Source organism: Battus philenor, unplaced genomic scaffold, assembly GCF_028537555.1.
Source record: "Battus philenor isolate CCGP_79_NKW_IND1 unplaced genomic scaffold, ilBatPhil1.0.hap1 SCAF_16, whole genome shotgun sequence".
NCBI lineage: Eukaryota > Metazoa > Arthropoda > Insecta > Lepidoptera > Papilionidae > Battus > Battus philenor.
Window position 1 is genome coordinate 11,779,610 of NW_027181678.1, and position 27,287 is coordinate 11,806,896.

The window sequence follows — 27,287 nt, forward strand, 5'->3', positions numbered from 1 at the left end:
GAAAATTTGAATGTTCCAATTTAGTAACATAATTTCGAAATAGATGGCGCTAAATCCAAAACAAATGAAGCTAATTCTTTGTTGCAGTTATTCAGTTAAAACTATTTATATTGTAAAAACATTGAAGGGTAAAAATTAGTGTAAAACCTGTACTTTTATCAAAAAAATGTATAATGCAAGTAATTGTTTCCTTATAGTTACTGAGCACTATTGAATTCGTTATACTATTTTTCTGTGTCAACTTACGTCTTTTTCCTTAATAAAAGTGTCAGTTTTTATGTTAATCTACAAATCTGTGAAAAAACGTACTACCTTAATAGTATTGTTTATAATCTTAATGCGTAATCCTTATATAAGTAAACAACTTTATATTTTATTTATTTGCTTAAGTTATATGAATGGTAACAATAAACCATTTATTTACTCATTCGACTGTCCTTGATGACAAAGTAAATAAACAAATTACAAGTTTGTCCTTAACCCAAAGATTTGTAAGTTTGAGTTCAATTACATGTTAACGATTATGCCTTAGAAGTGCTAACACAACTTTATTACAATAAAGTTTACAACAACCATACGCTGATCATATCACGTCTCGAAGTCGTACGTAAATAGGAAGCAGTTTCCTCAATTTTAAAAACTATTCAAACTAGCGTCTCGACTATTAAAAATAAACAACGCGTACAATATCATTCAAATGCGCGATAAACGGCATATAGTATCAAATATGTGCAAACTTCTTGATACACAACATTGTTGGTTCTATTCTTAAGATCAAAGAAATAAACATCATATAGATCAAAATACAGCAATACCTAAAGACGAATATCACCAGTGCGTGTTGCCAATGATAGCGTACGCATCCGAGACATTGTTCTTTAAGGCCCACCTTGCTCAATGTTACGCAGAGAACAACGGATAGATTTATGCAAGGAGTTTTGCTGCGAGATCGAATCAGAAATGAGGGGATCCGCAGAAGAATCAAATTTGCCGATGTGTCTTAAAAAATTGAAATGGCACCGAAAGCTGTTAGGGCAGAAACGTTCTCGATTGGCGACCAGAGACTGTAGACGCAACGTGAATATTGGGCGGTGGACTAGGTGGACCGATGGCATAGCTAAGGTCGCGGATAGTCTAGAACGGACTTCGGATAAAAATTGTAAAAACATATACACAAATAATTTCCGAACTCAAGAGATGAAGTTTTTTTAGGTCAACTAATTTATATTCTTTGCCTAGCGGTAGTGGACTGAAATCTGTGATTGTAGGTCGCGGGTTCGATTCCCGATATAATAGGATATAATATTATGTAATAATATTATAAGATATTGCATATAGGATACATTCTTATGTAATTCATGTTTTGTGCATTAATTGTATAGGATTGCCATTGCTCAGAAACAAGTTTTCAGAGGATGGAAAACTCGCCAACTGCCTTTATTTATCACCATTGCACGGATTTCTTTTACATAAGAGTCTTTTATTAGGAAACTTACTAACAATAGATGACCAGGGGAAACAGGGGTAAGTTTTTTATACTATGTATATATATATATATTTACCTATTTTATTAGTTTTATATCATCTGTACCATTTATTTAAATAGTTGTTTTGTGGATTAAAAAAAAAGTGAATGTATAGCTCATTTTTCAGCAAAAACCTTTAGTGTTTACATTTATTTCCAATCACCTTGTATACAGTGAACACTATGAAATATGTAACGAGTAAATTAATTTATTTTTTTCCATTAGAATGCGATAGGCTAATAATTTCAGGTAGTATAATAATTTATTTTAACATGTAGAAATTCCAATTTTAAAAACGATTTCTCTTACTCATTACATTATTTATTATTTCCGAAACTATTGATTTCGGATAGTATACACCAAAGAAACTGAAATAAAAGTCAGAAAAATATGCCTAATTTTTTATTAATATTATATCACAATGTTATCACAGTTTCATCGTTAAACTCTTTAGTTTTCGTTAAATAGAAGTCGTATTCCTTTTTCAGTCCTTTCTCGCCTATTCCGTACGGAAAGCCATTCGCTGTCGATAAAAAGAAGATGCCCTGCTTCTTCTTGTCTACGTTTAGTCCCATGAGGTTTGTGACCAGCGGCTTCCTATCATAGCAATCTCTATTTCTCGCCTGTTGTACTGTATCGCATTGAATCGCTATAAATATATTGGGATTCTTCATCACAGCGATCCACAGAGTGTACGACCTGATGTGACTGCAAAGGACGTTACATGGAAGCCAGAGAACGTCACCTGGCTGATACTCTCCTCCGTTAACGTAATAATTGACGTGTCCAACAGGTGCCGCCATTCCAAAGCCATCTATATTAGTCATTATAACATCCACGAAGTCAGCGTCAGACATATCTAGACGCTGGTCCGGACCGAGGTTTCTAAAACACGGCCCGGCTGGATCGAGACCGGTTAATCTCGATATGTTCCTTCCAGTTATTTGTTGAAAACTCTTCGCTACGAAACTCATTGTCTGCGCTCCGAGACTGAGGCCAACCACTTCCAGTTTCTTGGGGTCCAATCCTTCTTCCATCAGTACCGATAGCATTTTTGCAGCGTGTTTGCCGACTGTACGAATTACCCGGACAGCTCTTGAAAAACGACAATTTTATTATTAACATTGTGACGTATTCCTTAATTATACAATACATCGCATGTAACTTTAAATACAATGGCAAAAAGTAATTAAATAATTATTTTAAATAAAAATTTTTTCACTCGAATTGACTAATTAGTGTATAGCATACTAGTTGTAATTACTAATAAAGTAATAAAAATAGAAATATATTGTTTTTAAAGTTGAAAGGCAAAACGATGTCTAAAATAAATGTATACACTAATTACGAACAGAAGCTTAGTTATAGAGAACTGAGACTAGCGATCGTAGAGGTGGCCTATGTCCTGTACGGTGGACGTTCTACGGCTCAAATTATGACCATACTATGTTAATAGTAAATATAACTGCAATAAAAAAAATATTCTTGTAATTTTAATTATTAATTTTGGAAAGAAGTCGAAACGAAAAATGAAACATAATATAATTAAATTTATTAGCGAATTATATATAAGGTAGATTTATGTAGACATGAATTTGGTTAATCTCTTTAACAAAATTCATCGTAATTATTCTTATTTATGAGTAACTAAGTAAATAAGTAAGGTTCTCGAGCAGAAACCATCCGTAGTCGACCTGTTAGGCTGTCGTAGGAGGTTTATTCACAAGGTAGACCGCGCTAAAGTCGTAATAATACGCTGGGTGAAGCTACTTATCGGTCTTAATGGATATCTATGGTTGAGGCTTATGCACATCAACTGTAATCTCTAAAATCATCTAAACCTTCGAACAATTTTACCTTTTTAATTTTACTTACACGGGATAATGCATTGTGGTGAAAGTGTTCGTGTCGAGCAACAGGACGTTATATCCCCTATCAAGGTAGACGGACGCGATCGAGCGCGCTATAGGAAAGTTGGGACTGTCCATAAACCCCCCCACGTATATCATGGTCTTCTTCTTAAAGTCGATATCCGGGTCGCGAGCTAATTCTCGCATCTGGTAGTACGTGTACTTCACGTGGCGGGCGTTCAAGATATTTCCCGGTCCTTGCACGTAGAATGACAGGTGTTTTAAGGACTTCTTAGTTATTATTGCTTCTTTGTAAGAACCGGGGCCTGAAAGAGAAGAACATGGTTAGTACGTTTTATTAATCTAAATCAGAGTTCCCTAAACTTTTTTGTGTCGTAGACCCCTTGCCATGTTTCTCCGTGTTGGGTAGACCCCCTACTTACCTGATATCGATTTCCTGTAAATTTCTAACTGTAATGAAGTTTAGTGTTAAAAACTTAAAGTAAAAACACATGTTAATTTATACATTTATTAATTGAATTTAAATTAAAACTATACAAAATAAAATTTTGTATCTGTTATGTAAAATATACGTAACATATTAATATTTTTTTACTTCATAGGTACTTTTATAAATAATGTAAATATTTTGATATTATAAGATAGTATGATGTAAGTAAATAGGTACTATCAGTGTATATGTTGAGATCCACTATCGGGGACCCCCATTTGCATTTCATGGACCCCCAAATTTTTTTTCGTTGACGTAGACCCCTTGCAGATTGTCATAAACCCCTAGGGTTAGATATAGACCACTTTGGGAATCACTGATCTAGATAGACAAGGCGGAGAGATGATCTAGTTTAGGTCGTTGGAAGATGGTGGAGGCAGGCTTCTAAACGGAAATCTTTGGAGGAGACCTATGTCCATCAGTGGACGTCTGTAGCAGGAATGATGATCATGATGTGGTATATTTTACTTAAGTAATGTAGAAGTTATCTGTGGAGAAAAAATTGACATCACAACTTGCTCGTAAATCTGATGGTCAGAAGATTTTTTTTTAATTTTTCAGGTAATTCTATTGAGATACTCTTTCCTTGTGGTGACAAGGAAATGGTGAAGCCCATAAACTTAAACTCAACAGTGTTTGTTGACACTTTTTGTCAAAACTACGACAACGCTTTGATATTAAATATAATTCATTTTTACTGCCTTACGGCGTAGTTCCTCCACATCTTAGAGATTTTTTTTCTTCTTGTGTGACTATTTTATTTTTCTATTATAAACCAAGAAGGTTTTATTGTATTTATCAATAACACGATACACGAACACTAAACCTACTAAGCGGATTATGTATCAAATATTGCATTTGGTTCCAAACATATTTCGTTTATTTTTATTACAGCGGTTCTTTATCGTCCCGTTCCATTTTACGTTGCAAAAATATTTAAATATTTATAATAAACGCGTAGATAACACCATTAATATACATATAAGAAAGATGGATGCCAAATTAATATGTAATATTGTTTTTTTTTTTTATTGGCAGCAGTATTTATGGCTAGTATTATAAAATACGTGTATTATATGATTGAAGGGTTGTTATACTTTTAGCAGATACTAACAGATGAACTCAATCTTGTGTTCTCTTCATCACCTCGTTTTTAGTTCAAGATGATATGAATTTAACTAAACATAGTTTTTAACTTTACCTGGTATCAAACTATTGCGTCTTAGGTAATCATATTATGTTAACAATATATTTTTAACAAGGAAAGACGCACATGTAGACAAAACCGAGGACATTCCCCGTATAAAGGAGCGAATTTTTATTTCATCTCAAAATGTACATTATATACTTAAACGAAAAACCTTTTTTTTTAAATTATCGATTTCACCACGCTTGGCAGGCGTGGCGGACGCTCTGAGGTAAGCAGAGGACGCTGCTGCCCCTCCTTTGGAAACTTGTGTGGAATACTAATGTATAAATTTAGTCATATGTAATAGATTCAGGCGTTACTTTGCGGAAGTCCATCCTAAGTAACAAAGGTCTAATATATATCTACTTCCGCCTAGCACTCGATTAGGGCCATCACCGAGTCTCTCGGTGTAACATTACTCCTGAGGATGCTCCGTGGAGAGGTGAAACACGTGTTGAGTGCTTTAATGGTGGAAGTTGTGTAATTCGCATTTATCAGCGGGCTGGCGGGCGGTACACTTTATTGCACGACTACTGCTACATAGCGGAAGTAGCTATATATTAGTCCTTTTCTTACTATGTAATTAGTTCACAAAGTGTGAATTACATAAGATTACATCTAGGGAATTCAACCCGCGATTTGCGATCGCAAAAAGTAACAAAAATATTAAACAAAATATCTCCAAAGATAAACATAATGTACCTCATAATATGAACACATTATATTATTACAATTTGTCAATCTTGCTATCATCTAAGTCCATTATTACTCCATCGTTGCTATTTACGTTTTTAATACTCATAGAAGATGTTTTTAACCAATTTTTATCTATGATTGATTACTATTGTCTGTATTTAAACGTTTATAAGATTATCTTAATATACAACGTTGATTTTTTGTTGATTTACTGTTAGAATTTTCGCTAGAAGAACAAGTCAGGTTTCTTTTTTTTGGACATATAGTTACTGTTGTATCCTGTAAACATTTTTAATTCTTTGGGCTTACGAAGGAAGTTTTTTTATATATAGTGGCCCCTATTATTGGGGACTTCTCGTTTCACCCATATATATGTGGAAACAGGGATTCATAATTCATTATTTTTTTCACATTTGTATTTTTATTTCTATACTCTTCTTCCATACTTCATGTTATCTTTCTCTCCGTTCTTTCACTCTACAGTTCCATCTATCTTTTTCTTCCTTTCCGTTGTACGAAGGCAGTTTATAGAAGGCTTTTTTTCTTTTGTTTTGGATTGTAAAGCTCGAGATGTCCTTCAATACTATTTTTTGTTATAACTAGATAAGGAGGCTGCCGTATTCTTACTTCGCTTGGGCAAACAAAATAAAACTTTGCATGAAAAGTAGCCCTCGGCTGGGTTGCCAAATAGAACGAGTTTAGCATTCTGATTCAACAGCATTCGAGAGGACCAAAACTAGATTTGTTCCACGTAATACAATATTAATGAAACATCACCAGTAGCAGTAATGTTAGCTGCAAAAATTCTGCAAGAACCCTTATTGTTAACGATCTAACTTTAACGTGTTATCTTTAACTCTAGGCCTCAATGATAAGCTCACAGTGAATCAACGAGTGATAGAGGGCTACGTTCGTGATTTCCCCGACGAAACGATGAGATTCGAAAACGTACGAAAGTAACCAGCATAGATCAGCTGATTGCCAAGTTGAAGAAATAGTAGTGGGCATGCCACATAGCGCGCAGACGGATAGCCGTTGGGGCCTTATAATAAATAAAGATAAATAATGAAATACATCAGTGTACTTTAAAGGAATAAAAAAGACTGACTGTACCCGCCATCAGGCTTCACGGTGCCTCACTTATTCGTTGGTCAATGTATAGGATTTTTTAACAAACTACCACATGATGTGGTAAATTTATCTCTTTGTAAATTCAAGAAATTTATTAATCAGGTTCTGCCCAAAGGCTCTCTTCTCTATAAAAGATATGTCTCGATTTTTATTAATAAATCATATAATAACTAAAATATTAATATATTCTTATTACTATCTTTATATCATTCCGTACGCCATGAGAAGAATGCCAGCCCAAGTGGCATTTGCAGACTCTGCAGGTTCGAGCCAAGATACAGAGGACGATTAGCTTTAAAACCAAAAAAGTCAAAGAGCTCTATGGAAAACCACTGCTCGGGCCGGTATATGCTACAGTTGCACTGGACATTTATGTGAGACGTGTGTATCGTAGTTCTTTTATTATTTAAAATGTTTTCAATAATTACACAAAGTAACAATTAAGATCAGCAAGTATTTTTATTGCCTTTTTAACTTGTGACCTGAGGGGGCGTATTTTGTTTTCGTCTAATGATTGTTTACAGTAGCTGACTTTACGGAAGTAGTAATTATCACAAGATCACTTAGACGATAACCTTCTGCAAACTTCTATTGCGAACCTCACAGAATGTTATATTTTTTATTGTTTTTCATATTGACAGTTTTGTATCGCGTGGCAGTGTTGCATGTTCGTTTTGATCTTTTTGATCTGTCAGTCTATTGTTACGTATTATTCTGTTATCTGGTTTTGTACAATTATAATTAAATAACCAGCATCATTTTTATTTATTAAATCCGTTTATACAGTCCACGCGCTCGTCAACATTTTTGATCCGGTTTTTATAAAGTCAGTTATAGTGTAGTTACCATTAACACGCAATCGCTCTTTGATGTATTTTAAATATATATATATATATACATGTGTGTGTGTGTGTGTGTGTGTGTGTGTGTGTGTGTATAAGCTACAGAAAGATTTGCTAGGTCGATAAAGTGGAGGCTTAGGTTTATATAATTTGTAATTGCTCCTGGCATCTCAGAGTATTTGTAATTTTTCTATTTGTACCTCACCGTTAGTGTTAATGTCTTTTATTAATACTAATACTGGGGAATGAATAAACGAATAAGGCATTAATGTAATAACGAGTAAAATGCCTCTGATCTGCTCGGTTATGCTTTCAAATTTTAAATTTTACCTAATAATCTATAGTGAAAGCCTTCAATGTCTGATAATACGATTAACAGACGAAAGTCTACGACTAATGTGTGTTAGATCTGATTACATACGGCACTGTAACGTGATCTCTCATTCTGTGCCTAAAAGGCAAAACCAGATCGAGCCAGAAATGAGAACATACGTAGACGAACGATAATAACTACAGGCGAGCCACATAGGGCACAGTACAGAAAGCCGCTTGGACCTTAAGATTATATTTGATAGGAGGTCCGCCTACAAGGACAGATGACTTTGTTAGGGTCATCAAAAAAGCAGAATGAAGGTCTCATCCAACAGGTCCTGCGGGAAACCTTTTACGGAAGCCTATGTAAAGCATTAGGCGCCTATGGCTGAATCGATAATGATGAAGAAGCAAATAATTTCTGTGATTTGTGTCCGTGTACATATGGTTTATAATTAAGACAGAAATAGTCGTAGCTTACCGTAGAACATATCCCTATAGCGCAAATCTAAATGCGATTTCAGACGAGCAATCTTCGAGCTACGTGATCTTGGTTCTTCTCCAGATCTTCCCATTTTTGTTTCGATCGAAGATCAAAGCGAAACTCTGAGCATATGCTTCTCTATTGCTCGCTTGGTGACCTTATCTTCTTATAAGGCTTTCATGTAATTTAGGAATAAGGGTAAATAGTAAATATTCATTTACATGTGTATTCACAATTTTTTTTTAATTTTAATCGTAAATAATACTCGTATTTCTACTTATTGCCCGAATGGTATATACATTTATTCGCATTGTTAAATTCGGAGCAATGTTTGTTAAACCTTGCTGGAACGGTTGACTCATAGAAGGAAGGGCACCATTTCTAGAGATTTCAACAGTTTGTTTTAGAAGTTATCTAATCGTTACAAGGGCATGTATGTAAATCGAGGAAAAATTTGTTTTTATTTTTACAAAGGAATTTTAACCTGTCGCTTCCTTGGCTTTGACAATGACCCATTTAAAGACGGCTTACGCACATTTTTATGAAATTAAATTAAAACTAGAAATATTACGTGGTAAGATTTAAATATCTAATATGAATGTGATCGCAAATCCTAACACGAAATCTTTCATTATCAATATTTCACATTAATCATTAATTTTGTTTGATGTTTGTTAAACGAACATATAGCAGTCTCTTAACTGCACTTTGCAGTTAAAATGATAAAAGATTGTATTGAGTGTTGGTTACACATCTTTACATTTTTTAAATTTATACAAGTAACAATTATTAATGTTATATCTAAATCCTTAGTTATTTTACTATATTATTGTGCAGTGCATATACATTAATTAAACAGTAGAGTGGAATAACTTAAGCAGTTTTGAATTATCAAATTTTATTATGTGATACTCAGTTTATAATAATACTAAAAATTTTATTATAAGTCTCAGTATGTCACAATATATACTATTAATTTTAAATTTATACTACAAACTTATTATATTATTATTAATATTACAAATTTTTCGTAAGGTTTCGAGTCAGGACATAACGAAGGACATGAAGTCAACAGACAAATCATTGAAGCCACATTTTGGCGAGAGATAACAGGAGGAAAAATCCTTTTTATTTAAAATATTTATCATGTGTATAATCTCTTTGTTATTTTTAATAATTTATCGCTAATTTTAGGTTTCAGTACGTTATTAGCACATTTCATAATTTTCAGACGATGACAGCTGAATATGTCAAAAAAAATATTATGGCAGCGGTGGGATTCGAACCCACGCCTCCGAAGAGACTGGTGCCTTAAACCAGCGCCTTAGACCGCTCGGCCACGCTACCTTATCCCAACGTAATGTTTGGCGAGCTTTAGTTAAAACATTCATACTTCTGTGGACAAGTTCTTGTATCATCATTTCAGCCTGTATATCCACCGGTGGACACAGGCCTCCCCAGACTCAATAGGAACGACGGGAGGACGTTGAACTCTGCGCTTGCCGGTCTGTGATCATCACTCGGTCACATAACTACAGGATGATTGCGTATAGATGTAAAAGTTTAAAGAAGTGAATGTATGTAAACTTGCTGTCTATTAATGTATGGAATACCCTATGTAATTCTTATTAATAATAAGTCTGTTTATGAGGAATAAAATAGTAACTAATAATAATCTGTTTTACGTGATTTAAAAAGATTAGATTAACAAAAAAATCGCATTTAATTGTTTACATGAATATATAGAAAAACATTTAAAAATATGTACAAATTTAAATGTTTTTTTGCTTTAATAACTTTTAAAAAAGTAAAAAGTCTCTTAAAGTTACACTTTATTAAAAAAAAAAATTTACAGTATCTGTATTAAAATTGTTTATATAAATAGCTTCTAGTTCTAACTGAATTCCAATCACCCTGTATATTATTAATACCCATGCATTTAATTCACACATAACATAATCCACAGCGTATAAAAGATATAACATATGAATAAAATACATTTTATATCTAACCGCCCGACGTGTGTTTACCTGGTTGTATTTTAAATTCACTACAAAAGAAAAGAACAACATGTTTATTGAATTAAACATGACTATTGAACCGAGAATACGATAAAATTCATTGTTAGTTTTTATGGAGACAAAATCAATGGTTAAATCAAGTACAACATAAAAGGTTAAGGACGGTTGAACTAAACAATACGCTAATTAGCATACAACTGTTAATTGTACACGAAAAATATACCCTTAGATAAATTATTTTCATAACATAATGACATTAATTCAACCGGTTTTCCTTTATAAATAGTAAACAAAAATTGTTTGCAATAAATACTCCTTCCACAGAAACTTGTCGTTTGCCACAGATCATTGAAGTGACATTTTGGCGAAAGATAACAGGTCGAAAATCCTTTTTATTGAAAATATTTTTCATGTTTATAATCTCTTTCATCGAAGCATTTTGATGCACTTATTTAGAAGTGTTTTCTTAATGGCTTACAAGTGATTTCACCATCGCAGATTCTTAATTTTAGTAATGGGTATTTTTTATTAATTTATCGCTAATTTTAGGTTTTAGTATGTTATTAGCACATTTAATGATTTTCAGACGATGACAGCTGAATATGTCAATTTTACAAAAAAAAATCTATGACATCGGTGGGATTCGAGCCCACGCCTCCGAAGAGACTGGTGCCTTAAACCAGAAACTTGTTTGTAGGGTCGATTCACACTTTGATAGGAAAACCTTATCGCATATGTAATGATGGAATGGCTTTTTCGTCTCATTTCTAGTCTATTTTTTCTTCTTATAGAGTCTAGATATTGAGACATTCACTCTGCTATAGCCATGGTATACATAAATTATTTCTACATCGTCATTTTTCTTTCACATAACGTGACCAAAATCCGTTAAGATTCGAAATATAGCGATTTCTAGATGGGAACTATGGGATAAGAAAGACCCACAAGTAAGCCAAGCCAATGCCACAAAGGGATATCATGACGGAGGTAGCGGGTGCTGCATCTTTTCCCTCGAAATAACTAAAATTGTAGAGAGATGTAAAAGGTCTATTTGAAAATTATAGTTAAAAAAGGCCGAGTAATAAAAAAGAAGTAAAAGGTGGCTCTAAAAATCTCAAATAAAAGATGACTAAACCGCTAATTATCTAACTCATTAAAATTGCAATCTGCTCAGCGAAATAAAAAAACGCCATTAAAAACAATGTCAGATTGGTGTTACACCTGAATAAATTTACAACCGTACAATAATAATGAAGATTATATCGAAGATCCGTAATAAACTAATTGTTAATGACTTTGACCTACTATATATATACATTTAAATATAAACAAAACATAGTACATTCTAAAATCTATACTTCAAGAAAAAATACTTTAATAAAAAATAATCTAATATAAAAATAATTATGAAAATTAAGAAAGTTATTCTGAAAACATAGTGTTTATTGTAATACTCTTTGATATACATGTTGTGTATCTTTACTAGAATATTAAAAAATAACTTTTTCGATTTTTCAACACGCGAACAAGCGACACTATTGGGTTTGTTATAATTATTTTTGCAAATGAAATCTATATTGGAAATTTGTTTTTTTTTTTTCAATTATGAACCATCTACAAATTATAAGGATACTTATATATTAAGATGAATGAAATGAGTAAAATTCTCAAGTTTTGGCATGGCCAAGGGAAATAAGGATTCACTTGTTTATATATACGCAAAGACGTTAACTTTGCAAGCGTTGTCATGTCATCGATCAAACAAGTGATCGGTGTAATTATTTCAAAATGGAGAAAATTTTTTACCATTATACAACTGATGTAATTTTTCAACAATGTATGCTTTATTACAAACAGAAAAAATAGGATAAGAAAGAAAATTACGCGATAATAATATTAAACACATTTTTTTATAATACACGTTGTGTATCAATTGTGATTACTGATCTTACACCGCGTGTTTGGCTTCCCGTAGGCGCCCCGTCTGGAGAGCTGGGGAGGCCTTTGTTTAGCAGTGGACGTCTGACAGCTGAAATGTTGACGGACATGTGTGTAAAATGTACACTAAAAGATGAATGGCGGAAGAGTCTAATGTGATAAAAATTTAATTCAAATTTAGATCCCCAGCTAACGATGTTAGAGCACTCGCTTTGGGGATTTTAACTTAGGCCAATCCATCAGATATTTCATTGCCCGTCGTACTTCGTACTTCGATATCACCATATCGTGTTGAGGCGCAAAGGTCCATTCCTTCATCATCATCACCTTTTCAATCATAGACAGTTCATGTCAGTTGTAAACCTCCCTCCTAGATTTTATTTAGAACCGGTAGGCAGCGTGGGTCCAAAGTTTTCAAATGACATTAATTAGGTCATCTATATACCTGGTGGGCTACGCTGCAGTTCGTGGTGTCCATTTCAGAATCTTAAGCACCTCGTGGCCACCCACTGCCACGAAGCCTTCCTGCTGTCCTTCAACTTACCCATCCGCCTAAGCTAAGTTATAATAAACAGTTAATATTAATATCGAAGCTACTGTAATAATTTTATAAAAAATAGTTTTATTTTTCTTAAATGGCAACACTACTCAACCGAACCCGTCACTCTTTTGTGACAACTTCCAGTTAAAGAATTGAGAGAGGAGGGGTTGTAACAGCGATTTTGATTATTAAGTCGGGAGCTCGATCAATCGTTCGATAACCATCGAAGTGATAAGTTGTGTAATGGAAACTATGCTAATTGGCAGAATTAAAGAATATTAAAAGCGGAATAAAATTATTTTCTGTGCTGTGAATTGGAGCCCTTTAAGCTGATATAGTTGTAAATGGAAACAAACTAAAAGGTGCCGTCAATAAAAAAAATGTATAAACGCTCTTTATTGTTTAAATTTGTAAGAAAAGTTAAGATTCATTATAATGATTTATAATGCTAATACTATAAACGGTGCATATAAAAATCATCACATAAAAGCTTACATACCTCATTAATGAACGAAAAACCAAGTTGTTACTATTTCATTGATATGTATATCGTTTGTGCAGTGTGTAGCTCCTCCGATGACAAACACAGAACACTCACTTGGGGACCTAAACTCAGGCTGTTCCATCAGATATTTCATTGCGAGACTATTACGTTATGCTCTGGCTATCGTCACATGGACTTAAGACGCAAAGGTCCCCGAAAAATGACCTAAGTTTCGACTGTCACTAATTTTCAACATTTCAACCATAGAAAGTGCATTATTGGACAAATGCCTGCATAAATTTCCAATAGGATCGATTAGGAACGACTGGCATCCAGCATCCTATAATCTTAACGAAGTCATCGGTCTTAGCTTAGCATCCTGATTCGAAATCGCGAAGACGGATGCTTTTCAAGAGGTGACACAAAGTAATTAACCAATTCATACAATTAACTACCAATTACGTAATAACATGCTAATCATACGCAATCAAAGGCAATTACTCGACAAAATCAATTACCTGTAATGTATGCGGACTTCTGTACTTGTTATGATTAAGTTCCAACTAAGTTATTTATTGTCAATCAAGTTATTTTGTCTGAGGTTAAACTTTAGTTATACTTTAGTATTTCATTTGATATTATATGAATCTTTCGTATCATCATACGTTTTAGTCAATGACATGTTTTTATATCTACGCTCTTTGGACGAAGTAGCCCGAAAAGATTCAAAGGAGGTTATGAAGATTGTATGACGCTCAGTGTAAGGCATAAGTCTTTCCTAAAGATCGCTTCAATAACCGGTCTGGCATATCCAGTGATTTCACGCAAGCTTAATTCAGTTGTCGGTCCATCTAGTGGTGGGCAATCCATGTCGTCTGCCGGTTCGTGGTCGCCTCTCGAGAACACTTCGACCTGGACGTGACAGCGGTTACATGTGTGACGTGAGCCGCCCACTGCCTGCTTCAGTCATATTATTCTTTTGAGCCACATGCCATTTTTGAAAAAAAAATATTCCCTCTAATCAGTGATAATGTTATATGATTTACAAAAAATTATTTAAATCCTATCGGAAATTGAATTCGCTATCTACGATCGTTAGGTTAGGTGACCACTGAGCAAAATGTATATTTTAAAAACATACTTTTTATTGGATTGTTTGTTTAATGTATGTGCATAATTTGTTGTAAAATCGTACAAACTTAGGGTCATTGTTCTATCAAAGTAATTATCCAAATTTTGGCACGTTCAAATTTTTATATTTATTATTCAACATACACTCATTTTTTGTTTACATAAAAATGAGACATCCCTTTTAAATATATCTTGCACATAAGCAAGTTTTTTATAAAATCCAAAACTTCTTTTTAATAAAATCCCTGTTGCAATTATATTTTTTGCGAAAATTTCACAGCTTATGTTATGAATCAATAAAGAATTTTATTGTTTAATAAAAGATTGATAAACATAGCTTGGTTTAGTACGAGTATCTTGCTGATTTTTACGTGACAAACAGATAATTCATTTTTGCAAAAAAAATGAAATTGTCCTTAGAAAAGTAACTATCGAGTTTCATACTAAGTTCTTCTCGATAGAGTCAACATTCCATACCTGGAAGTACTATATGAAACAAATAAGGGAAAAATATATATAAATGCATATTTAAATGTACACTTTATCAATGTCTATACTATTCGAAAGTATTTACCTATTTGAAAAAATAAATATTTCTTTGATTGTATGTGGTTTAGTTTCTTCATCCAATATTAAATAAGATACATTATTTTAGGTATGAAAGGATGGAAATGACTTGATTTCATTCAATAAAAAAGAAATAACAATTGACGAAGTCGATGATCGGTGTAATTGACACCCAAGAAAAAAATTAAAATAAAAAAAATTGAAGTGTTAAAAATTTTAAAACGATTTTATAAGGACCTTTGAACCTGCCGTTGTTAAATATTTTGACTTTAAAAACACTTGAAATTGATAAATAGTATTTGCGCTTAACATGAATATATCGTTAGCCCAACATCCATCAAAGAGGATAATAAACTAAAACTTCAAAAAGCCTGATGAAGATCATGAGTCATGGTTTGGTCAGCACTGAAGTTAATTGTTGTAATAAAATATAACTTTTAAATAATATTGATCTAATATATACAAATTTATTACGTAGGAAACAATGGGCTTTTCATACATCCCTATCTCTCTCTCGATATATATATATATATATATATATATATATATATATTTATATATATGGATACAGATATTGTTGTGACTTGGTTTTGAGTTGATGTATGCGATATGCAAACTTATGTGACTATTTTTGTTTTCACCGTCTATAGTATTAGCATTATAAATCATAATAATGCATCTGATTGCTTTTTTTACAAATTTAAACAAAAAATGGTGTGTTTTCCATTTTTTGAGACAGAATATTTTTGTTTGTTGGCATTTACTATTACATCAGGTTTAAGGATAGTCAGACGATTTGGTTTGAGGATTATTAGTCAAGAAATCTTTACAATGACTAAGTTAAGAGGCTTTCTCGAAAGGCTAGCTCCGACATTAATTATTAATCTCTACTGTTAATTCTAAACGTATACTTTGTGGGTGGACGTTGTATGCTTGCCGATCCCCTTTCAGAACCTTAAGTCTGCATCATGCATGGCCCATTCTGCAGTCTGTGGTCTGCCCTCCGCCACTTCACTTGCCTATCTACTGGGCTATATACTTTGGTTCATCTGCAGAACCGTGAATGGCGTCTCTCTTATTGGCAATCCTTTGTTTTGAATAATCAGATGCAAAGTAAAGACCAGTTACATTACTAATTGATCCACAAAAAGCCTGAAATACTTACTTGCCAAGAGGCACGTTACTAACCTCTAAGTTGAAGTGTTAAACCATAACTATGACAAATAAAGTCGGATATGTAAGCCCTTAAAACATACTCTGTTATGTTTCATATACCTATTAAATTTGTTATGGATAAAGCTATATTTAAATTCGTATATTCGTGTATTCGTACAGATAAATCTATGTAACTCACCAAGTTTGTTAAGAAAGTGCATTAGGCTAGACATCTAAAGCTACATTTTCCATCTCCTCCATCAATGCAGAGTGTTTTTTGAACGGAGATTTATTAAATCTGCATATAAAGTGCATAAAGTTGTCAATCAAAACAAAAACAAAAAAAAATCATTATATATACTTATATTTAGATACTTAAGGTCAGCTGTAACAATACCAGTTACTTATTATTTTCACCTAGATATTGTTTTAAAGTTAGTAAAAACTGTAACTAAGAATTAACTTGGAATGATAAGAAATCATTATGTTTACTTGAACAAGGCGCTTACAACCATGCAGTCATATCTAAAAAAAACAGAATAGTATTTTTTTTGTTTTCCGTGACGTAAATTCATTGTTTGTTTTTGAGACACAGTATTCGCGAATTGAAAAAGGCACAGCGTTAGGAGATCCTCGATTTAATCAGGAATTTGAATAAATAATCAATATTTATATTAGTCGATTTTTTTCTTATTGTCAAATTTATATTTAAAAAGGATTTTAATAAATTGATTACAATAATCACGCCGAATTACTTTCCATGCAAAATTAAAACGATTTAATACATGTCTTTGGATGAAACAAATATAATTAAGCATTTTTATCAGATCTTAAATGGAAGAGAGATAAGTTATATGGCATAATATAATAGTATTGCAAGCCATGCAGTGGTCGCCCATAGGTTTAAATAAAAGAAAAAGAATGGCAGTTAAAACTTCAAAGATTAAAAATGAAAAACTATATCTCTATGTTGCGATACCATTACCCAATTTCAAGGCTGATACTTTTCATGTATGGAAAAACACATAAGAATTTTTTCCTAAGTTTATCGATTTTAAAACATTTCTCTGTAGTCTCTACGAATCGATTTTTACAAAGCCAAATTAATCGATTATTTAATAAACGACTTTTCTACTTTGTCACATCTCTTCTTTTTGGTTACTAAGTTTGTTGAGTTCCTCGGGAACCTAAGTTAGGCCTGTCATGTAAATTTTTTAACAAGTTATAGGCCGTCGTCTGGTCGGACCCTTTATGAAGTATAAACTAATGGATTTCTGAGAGAACATAAGCATACTTTTACTCGACATACGATATCATTTCATTAATATTTTCATATGTAAAGCGAAAAGTAGAGATTTATATGTAACTATTTTGTTCAATCGCCTCTTTACCGAGCATCAATTTACATTATATAAAAATGCAAATTTATTTTTTTTGTATCTAATATTTTTTTATAGATCATTCGTAATTATATAAAGTAACAATAAATCGTATATACTTTAATTATGTTCGTAAATAACATCTCGACTTAAGAAAACATATTTACTAGAAGTAATGTAACATGAAAAGTTCAACAGAGCCAAAAATATGTTCGGTAATAATATAAATATCTTTGTTATATATTGTTAACTGTCTTATACATGTATGTTAAACTAATATTTATTTTCAGTTTATTATCTTTACGAATATACTCATAAATATATCGCTAAAGCGGTTAATGGTAGCACAATCTTTTTTATAGATGCAGAGTTTTTGATTCGAATTCGCTACTTGCGGCATAAGTAAGGTCATTTGATCTTTATACATAATAAATATTGTTTTGAGTGGATCTCGATCTCTTTATTAACTGTCTTAAATATGTATAATAAATTGATGCAGATTTTCGCAAAAAGTACTTTCTCGTAGCCTGGCGTAATTGTAACATCATAATCATCATCATTTTAGCTAAAGGAAGTTCACCACTTGTCTTAAGCCTTTCTCACAATCCAATAAGACCGGTTGGAATCGGCCTATGTTCAGCTTCTTCCGACGCCCTTTATAAAGGTTATCTGTCTATTTTGAGGGTCCTATACTGGACTGGTCCTACATGCATACCTACGTGCATTCTAAGGTCTTGATGACCACTTGTTCTATATCGCCATTCCACTGCTACTTCGACTCACTAATCTGCTGGACTATGTCGAATACTCAACTGAAATCTTCTAGATGTTCCAAATACTCTCCATCTAGAAGGATACTCCACTCCTACCCGTACCTCAACAAATTTTAAACAAAATGGCTTTTAAGGCATCATGGGTAGGAACATGATGCCTTAAAAGCCATTTCTAGAAATGAGCTAATGTTCACTGGATTAAATCTTTTAGCAGATAAAGAGATTTTACTGTTATACCTTTCTCCTACCTTTACCGTGTATAAATTAATAATGAATTTATTTATAATAACATAATTTCGTTAACTAGATCCTATTACTGCACATGTATCGTGTAGTCTTTGGGGGTCTTTATTTCCCTGAGAACAGTCCCGTAATATTACACGTTTTAATATCCTTGAAGATGAGAACATGTCTGATATAGAATATATCATCATATTTTGAAGTAATAATAGTTTAAATTAATATTAATTATATTTTTTATAATAAATAAATAAATATTAACTATAAAATTGTATAACAGTTGTTTTGTATGTGGTTTTATTAATACCAACTGTATTTATTGTTCTCTTTTTTAATTATTTTATTGACATGTTTTAATCGAACCTTAGTTCTGAGCGTATTAAATTATTTAATCAATTATTGTAGCATACTAGTCGACCGTAATTAATGTTATTAAACGGTTACAACTGTGACGTCATGAATGTTGTATTTACCTACACATCAGGGGTGGCCAAGTGCTGTCAAAATCCCATACATTTTATAAAATTTAAAATTGTTCGCTAGCCGCATTTAAAGTCGTATTTAAAAATTATGCAAAAAACGGTTCAATTATTTTTTTTTGTCATTTTAACATTTAAGAGTATAAAATAGATGTATAGTAGAATTTAAATTATGAAAATTAAATTCATTTTCTCTTGATAATAATTGAAAATTTTGTAAATACATAAATATTAAAAATTATTTAGAAACATACAGAACAAAAACATTTTTTTTAAATCATAAAACAAAAAAATTAAATGGATCCTCGAGTATATTTATCGGTCGTCACAAATAATCCTTCGAATTGCCGCAGGTAAACCCCTCTGTTATAGTACTTATTATCCAGTTATTGATCACCCGTATTTTATATGTGTAACTTTTGATAAACACACAAATATATGAAAAATAATCCTTCACCACTGACATTATAATCACACTATTCTCATAATTATCATTACAATAAATCTTTTTTAACAAATACGATCAAAGAAGTTAAAAACCTATGACTAACATAAGTGTTTTTGTCCTGTTTTAAACGGAAGAAAGGTATGATGTCAATTTTGATATTTTAATAATTATATAACTTTAAATATAACCTTCAAGTAAAGTTCTCTTTCTTGTTGTATTTGTGTAGCACAATACACACACACATAAACATGATTATTAAATAAGAACAATGCAAAATGACGCGAAACACACAAATAATATACACCTATTAATTTGATAACATTATTATTTTTATTATAAAAGTTTGTGTTAATTTAAAAGCGATCGCATTGTAATCAATTGTGTATATTTCTCTTTGATTTACTTAAAAAATAACTTTTTTGTGCAACGTAACCGATAAAATTCTTCATCACCGTTATAAAGGTGATGTTGAAAACTATGTAGACTAGTTTTTCTTAGACTTTGTCATTTAGAGTCTCTTGCGGTAAGGCTTAGTGCTACAGCTTATGCTGTTGGGAAAATAAAACGTTACTCCGACATACTGATAGTACAGTGCATTTTAATTATCTCCATAACATTATGAATTATATGGATTATAGGTCCACGTAGCTCCTTTAGAAAAGATAATTCTTATGGTGACCTAATAACATATTCATGATAATATTTTGCTCATACACAATAATTATGATTAATAAAAAAAAATGGAATATCCATATTTACAGGCCAATGTAAAAAACTGGCTTTACCAAAATATCGTGCTATTTAGATTTTTTAAATAAAATTCCGCAAAATATTTTTGGACAATCATTTACAAAATTCAAACGCATACCAGGAGTCAATTGACGAAATCGGCATATTATTCAATGAACGAATATTTAAATGACAAGAATCCTTGACAATGATGTCCCTTAATTACTTTGTATTCATTCAGTCTTTATATGACAGAAAGTGGGTTTTTATAAATGGGTATTGTTAAACTTTTTTATTAGCTATGTTGTTATAAAGTAACTTCCTGCTTGTTCTCCACAACAATGACACTTTGCGAAGTAAAGTACAATCAAAAATAAAATAGATCAGTGAGTTAACTCAAGACCAAGTTTAAGCTCTACTCGATATGACACCCATGATTCTTAAGTTAGACAATCAGATTAGTTTGATAAGCTGTTGATTGTAGTGACAATAGGCGATAAAAGATCATGTAGATCGAAACTTATACGCTGGTGGTGACCCTGTGAGACCCAGGTAGAGAATAGGATGGCAATGGAAAGAGCTTGTCATCGACTCTATAAAGGTATTTACTGACTAATGACCAACACGATCACGTGATGAAAAATCGATTGAGGAGAAGATCGATGTAAAATAGGAGAAAAATCACAATCATATCGTGATTAGTTGATAGCTCTCAGGATATTCAATGCTGTCTTATTGACGTCTTAGTGATGAATAATATTGGAACTGAATGTACTAATTCATGTGGCTCTTTTCTTATTCATATACTACCCCTTTTACAAAAAACATTCTATCGCCTTTGTCTACGGATCCGACATTCACCTTCTTGAAAACACTCACGCCTTAGTTTTTTTTTCATAGAGCCACTAGAAATCCCATTTCATCTCCCGGAAGAGACCTTTAAAAACTTTCATATTTATAGTCCGAATTTTGTATTACAATATTTAGTGAATTTAATACTACTAAAATTATATCTAAATCTAGAATTATACCAAAAAAAAACTAAAATTATGATTAAATTAGGATTAATCATTTAGTCTTACTTGAATACAGTCATAAATATCATAAAACGCTGTAACGTATGTTTAGTTTAAGCGTCACTTGTGCAAAAAAAAGTTCAATAGGGGTCAAATGACCCTTTCTGATATTATTTTGTTGAATTGTAATAAATTTATTTTTTATTTCCTTTCGATCATACATAATGTCAGCTAATTTGACCCGCTATAGTAAAAATAGGTACTTACTAGGTACCTATTTCTATAATTTTTGAGCTTGGCCCTGATGACAACGTGTTCAGCATGGCGGCAATCCAGCTATATGGGTGCCGCCCTTTTGGCAACACATGACTTAGTGAAAATGCCATAGTAAAGTCTCTAGGGTAATCAAATTTACTGAATATCCCATTACATCACATTTGGTAATAAACAGCTAAAATGCTATGGGAGTCGAAAAATACCATACTATGATAACGTCCTATCCGTTTGCATTATAAAAACAACACATGACTCATATGTGGTGATAATACGACTCGCCCATAACAACGATGACCTACTCCGGATTTTAAAATACAAAATTATGCACACCGATTCGCCTGCCCGTAACTTTGTGGTACAGCGTGTCCCATTTGGAGTTTAATTTCACTAGCTGCAATTCCTTTTAAAACTTGAACAGGACACTTTTACTTGCTCTATTCAGAGGACATTGCATATACATGGCGATAGGTTATTAGTGTAAAAAACTGAAGTAAATTTATAGCAAATTTGCTGCTTATTAATAAAACAATCTTAAAATTAATAGTTTCAGAAATAATAAATAATATAATGATAATGTAGTAAGAAAAAGCTTATCCAAAATTCTGATCATTACGTTTTAAAATAAATTACTGTTTACTATCTTGTACTACAAAAAGTTATTGACCTATCGCATTCCAATAAATAAAATAAATAAATGTAACATATTTCGAAGAGATCTTTTTATACAGCGTGATTTGAAATGGTTGTAAAAGCTCAAATATTCTCGCCTAGAAACCTTTTACATATGTAACGAATAAGACCTAACTGTAATAAATAAAAGTATGAAAGTTATAAAAGCAATATTTATAACAAACATGTATTCGTACATATCTTATATGTTTTTAAATAGATGTAACTGTATTTAAACCATTTTTTATAGTTTTAATAATAAAATTAGATATAAATGTTTGTGTCTTAAATTATTGTTTTTGTTCTAATAATTTATCAAGTAAATAAGAATAACGTGAATGTCATATTTGTATTTAATCATTGTTGTACAAACCTAGGTCATCTATTTATTTCTTAAAAAAACTCGATAGTAACATTAAATTATAAAATAAACAATTGAAATCAACATAAATTCAAATTTCGAATTTATAAAATAGAAACACGTTATATTAATTTCATGTAAAACGATATTTTAATTTATGTGTATAAAAACAAAAAATAAATATTATGAATCACTCACAATCTCCCAAATAACCAGCCGGATAACCCTCCATTGCCTTGTTGCTGTACATCGACGTAACATCTCCAGCGAAAAAGAGCAATGCAAGGTGAAACACTTCGAGCAACATCGTTTCCGATCGCGCCTCGTTCACCTGAACGTCCAAACTGTAGCAATGTCAATGTCCCAATGCGTTACACGGTACAAGGTGGCGTCGATTATGATAACGCTTTTGCTAAGACAAAGCGTAGTGATGTGCTCAGTTCTTTAAAACGATGCAATGTTAGAGCATTCCATAATAAAAAACACTGCCCTAGAATCGGTCACGTTTAGTCTAATGTTATGTTTACATACATTTTTAAGTAATATATCTACAACATTACGCTCGAAATCACAGAAAAGTCTATGTCCACCAAACAAAACATCGTAATAAATATAAACTAGTTTAAAAACAATTACATATCGACGATTTCAGGAAGCTACTGATGTACTGATTATAAAAATGTAGACATATCATAGGGTTTTCAAATTTAAAAACCGGTTCGAAACTATTTTTGCGGATTATATATAAATGACTAAAACAATTCTTACGCGTGTTTAGAACAAACTATAAAACGCTATAACATATAAATAGCTGCCAAAAACCATTACGGTTTCAGAGTAAAACACGATCAATTTAAAAGTTTTGAATCATTAATTGAAAATCAAACCTCGAAAGTGATTTTCGATTTATCAATTATAATAATAATTTAGTTAAATAATTCACCTGATATTAATGAGTTAAAATTCTGCCCAGCTAATGAAACTGTCAATATATCTTATATATAATATATTAATTATTATTAACGTCGATAAAAAAATCAATGATTTTTTTTACATACTATGTTTCATGTGCTTGTTAAAGTTAAAGTTAAATTTCGCTGTGTCCATTTTGACATTTTTTTTTTTTTGTGAACGAACATTAACTGTATAGAAAGAAAGACTTGCTGCTCCATTTATTAATTTATTTATTCTATTTTTTACCAATCGTTTCAAAGAAAAATACTGAAAGAGCGTTTGTCTAATTGAACTCGACTATAATAACATCCTCCAATTTAAAATAAAACTACGAAGGTTCTAAACGCATCCTGAACTTATAGGAGCAAACAAACTCAATCGGGACTTACTTACTTTTCGCGATAATTTTTACTTCTCAAGAAGTTTATATTATATATATTCAGATATATCGGAGAGAGGAATATATACATATTATACATTTAATTTTGACATAGGAACATTTACAGTAAATAACGAAAACCCTAACAGTCATCGAAGGACGGTGGATAAAGACTTCTTCCACTTGTTACGTAAATTTATGAAGGTCACTTAGACCCTGCGCTGAAAGTACTTTGGATGATATAATGATTAGACGATGATAACTTTTGGAACTCTAGTCTACTTGACAGTGTACTGCATCCATTGAGCTAACATTGTCGACAGTTATCTGTTCGCCAATGTAAGAAAGAAGAGTAAGTGTGTGAATTAACCAAGTTCCGTACATATTAATTAAATAAAAACTCTTTAATGCTATAATAAGTTTTATTTATTTATTAATATTTAAATACTAATAAAAGGTAGCTCTATCTTATTGCGGTGCTTTATTATATTATATGCAACTTAAACCCATGAAGGATTAAGTTTGTTTTTTTTTTTTCCAGACCAAATTTATTACATGTTGTTTTAGTTCTTTTCAGCCGATGCAAGGTATAATCCTTCGTTCCTTCTAAAGATCGTCACGTTGTCTGGCGTTAAGCTGTTCGCATATAGCGACTTTCCGCGACTTTAATTATGTCGTCCATCGAACTTCTTGAGCCGCGTCAACCAGCGACTCGAGAACCATTTGCCTCCGATGGCCATCGATTGCATGATCGATGTACCCCTCACACTGCTACTTCGAACAAATTTTTCATTGAATTCTCTCCATTACTCTCTGGGTGAACTTCCGCCTATTATTATCATGTCTGTTTAAGTTTCAATTTATAACATGGAAATATGTCATTCAAAAATTAAAATCAACAATGTTGTATTCAAGAATATTCACAACAAACGTAGGTTATTTAAATATAAAAAATTTAAATTTCTTATTAATTATTCATAGCTAAGACAGATCAATGTCTGTCGGGTTACCTAGTCTGCAATACATTGTAATTATTTTTACGCGCCTTCAATCTGATGCTAGTGTTTTAATGACATGCATTGTTAAACAATATATTGTTATAAGGATGTATAAAATTAATATTAATCTTGACATAGAGCAAACATTTTTAATTAATGGTTGTCGTTATTTAGTTGCAGAAGGTTTACGGCTGCACATCCAGGCCTCCTTTTTAATTTTCTAGCTTGTCTGCTTCAAAGCGATCTGGATTCAACGTTTTCCTACGAGCTTTGCCTCGTGATCTCCACACCAAAACTTTATGGCGTTAGTAGCCATTTCTTCCGCACTATCAGCACATTAAAATTTAAAGCTGTTTCCAAATCAGCTATATATTTAGCCTTTTTAAACTTCTACACCTATTTCCAATTGTGTATGCATGCCGAGAATCAAACCCTTGACTTATGTAAGCCACAATACTTAACTACTAGGCTACAACTGTTTAACCCTGTAGTAAATTTAAAATAAAAAAATATAAAGAATAAGGATAAGAATAAGTAAATATCTATAATCTGAATAACAAAATAATATACATAGAGACTGTAAAATGTAAAATAACGAGAAATGACGTGATGAATGATAGGCGAATTGTAAATAAAAAGCCAAGAGAGTGAAAGAAATTATGAAAGATGCAAGAAGATAGAGCAGAAGAGATTGAGATGGATACAAGAAGAAGAATTTTAAACGAACGAAAAGTTGAAAAACTTATTTAGAAATACAATGCCCTGCCTATAAGAAATGGGTGAATAAGAAATGAATCAAAAAAAAAACTTAGATAAATTATGTAAAATACTTATTTTGTGTATCTCAGTCATTATTAATTATACAATAGACTCTTTAACAATATGTTGACTGAACTTTCTCGATTATTATTCGAGTTACACATACGTTAAAAACAGACTACAAAAAAATCATAGAATAAATTCCGCAATCTCCCTGTTTCATGTAAACCTCTGTTTTAAATAATATGCTACTATTATATAAGTACGCAGCCTTTTTGCAAATGTTTGTGTGTTCAAATCAAAATGTAATTAATCACACATGGGCCTGTTTTGAACACCGACATGTTTTGACATCATCCTTAATAACTTTTTAACTCTTGTCTCTTTTTTAATAGTAGTATTAAAAAGATAAAGTTACAGACAACTAAGACAACAAAGACAAAGAGTAGACAACAACAAAGTTAATTTTTATTTTCAACTTTTCTTGAATTTTTTTATTATATTTCCACCAATATTATTCGTATTTTTTCTTGATAATAAAATAATTAATTAATACGTCTTCGTTTGCCACGTTTTTCCGTGTTGGATAGACCCCGTACTTACCTGATATTGATTTCCTGTAAATTTCTAACTGTAATGAAGTTTAGTATTAAAAACTTAAAGTAAAACACATGTTAACTTATACATTTATTAATTTAATTTAAATTAAAACTTCTCAAAATAAAATTTTGTATCTGTTATGTAAAATATACGTAACATATTATTAATTTTTTACTTCATAATGTACAATAATGTAAATGTTTTGAAATTATAAGATAGCATGATTTAAGTAAATAGGTACTATCAGTGTATGTGTTGAGATCCACTATCGTGGACCCCCATTTTCATTTCATGGACCTCCAATTTTTTTTCGTTGACGTAGACCTCTTGCAGGTTGTCATAGACCATAGGGGTCGATATAGACCACTTTGGGAATCACTGTCTTAGACAGTCAATTACCGTGACTGGATGTCGTAGCGATCTCTGGTAAAGGCCTAACTCTCGCAGTGGTCATCTATCGGCCGACATTATGATGGTAATTATCTTGACAAATAAAGGCTAAAATTTATTTTTAAAAATAATCAGAACCTATTGTACCGACGTTTCCATATTGCATAACATTTGTCTAAACTACTAAATGTATAAAATTAATAATCTCATTGTTTCATTATTAATAACTAGAAGTTTAAAAAATGTTTTTTTTTTAAATTGCTTGATTTATTTCCTGATCAAGCTGAAATCTAGTGATACGCTTGCAACTAACCATTGAAAATTAATTAAAAAAAAATGATAAAGTATTTTTAAAATTTTTAAAACTTTAACTACACGGTTTGAACTCCATAATAACAATATATAATATATTTAATAAAAATAAAAACAAACGATTAATTGACTTGAGATAATAAAATA

The 27,287-nt window shown here is 31.8% G+C and overlaps 1 protein-coding gene and 1 non-coding gene across 2 annotated transcripts; both read right to left on the reverse strand.

Annotated features, from left to right (window-relative positions):
• Positions 1–1,942: 1,942 nt before the first annotated feature.
• Positions 1,943–23,079, reverse strand: LOC137919534 (lipase member H-A-like). Its single transcript, XM_068762627.1, has 3 exons — positions 22,947–23,079; positions 3,402–3,702; positions 1,943–2,621 (listed from the first exon to the last, which is right to left on the reverse strand). The coding sequence occupies exons 1-3, from the start codon at positions 23,053–23,055 to the stop codon at positions 1,943–1,945; spliced, it is 1,089 nt and encodes a 362-aa protein (XP_068618728.1). The 5' UTR covers positions 23,056–23,079.
• On the reverse strand, positions 9,807–9,888 carry TRNAL-AAG (transfer RNA leucine (anticodon AAG)). The gene has a single exon. It is a non-coding gene; the product is annotated as a tRNA-Leu (tRNA).
• Positions 23,080–27,287: the final 4,208 nt, after the last annotated feature.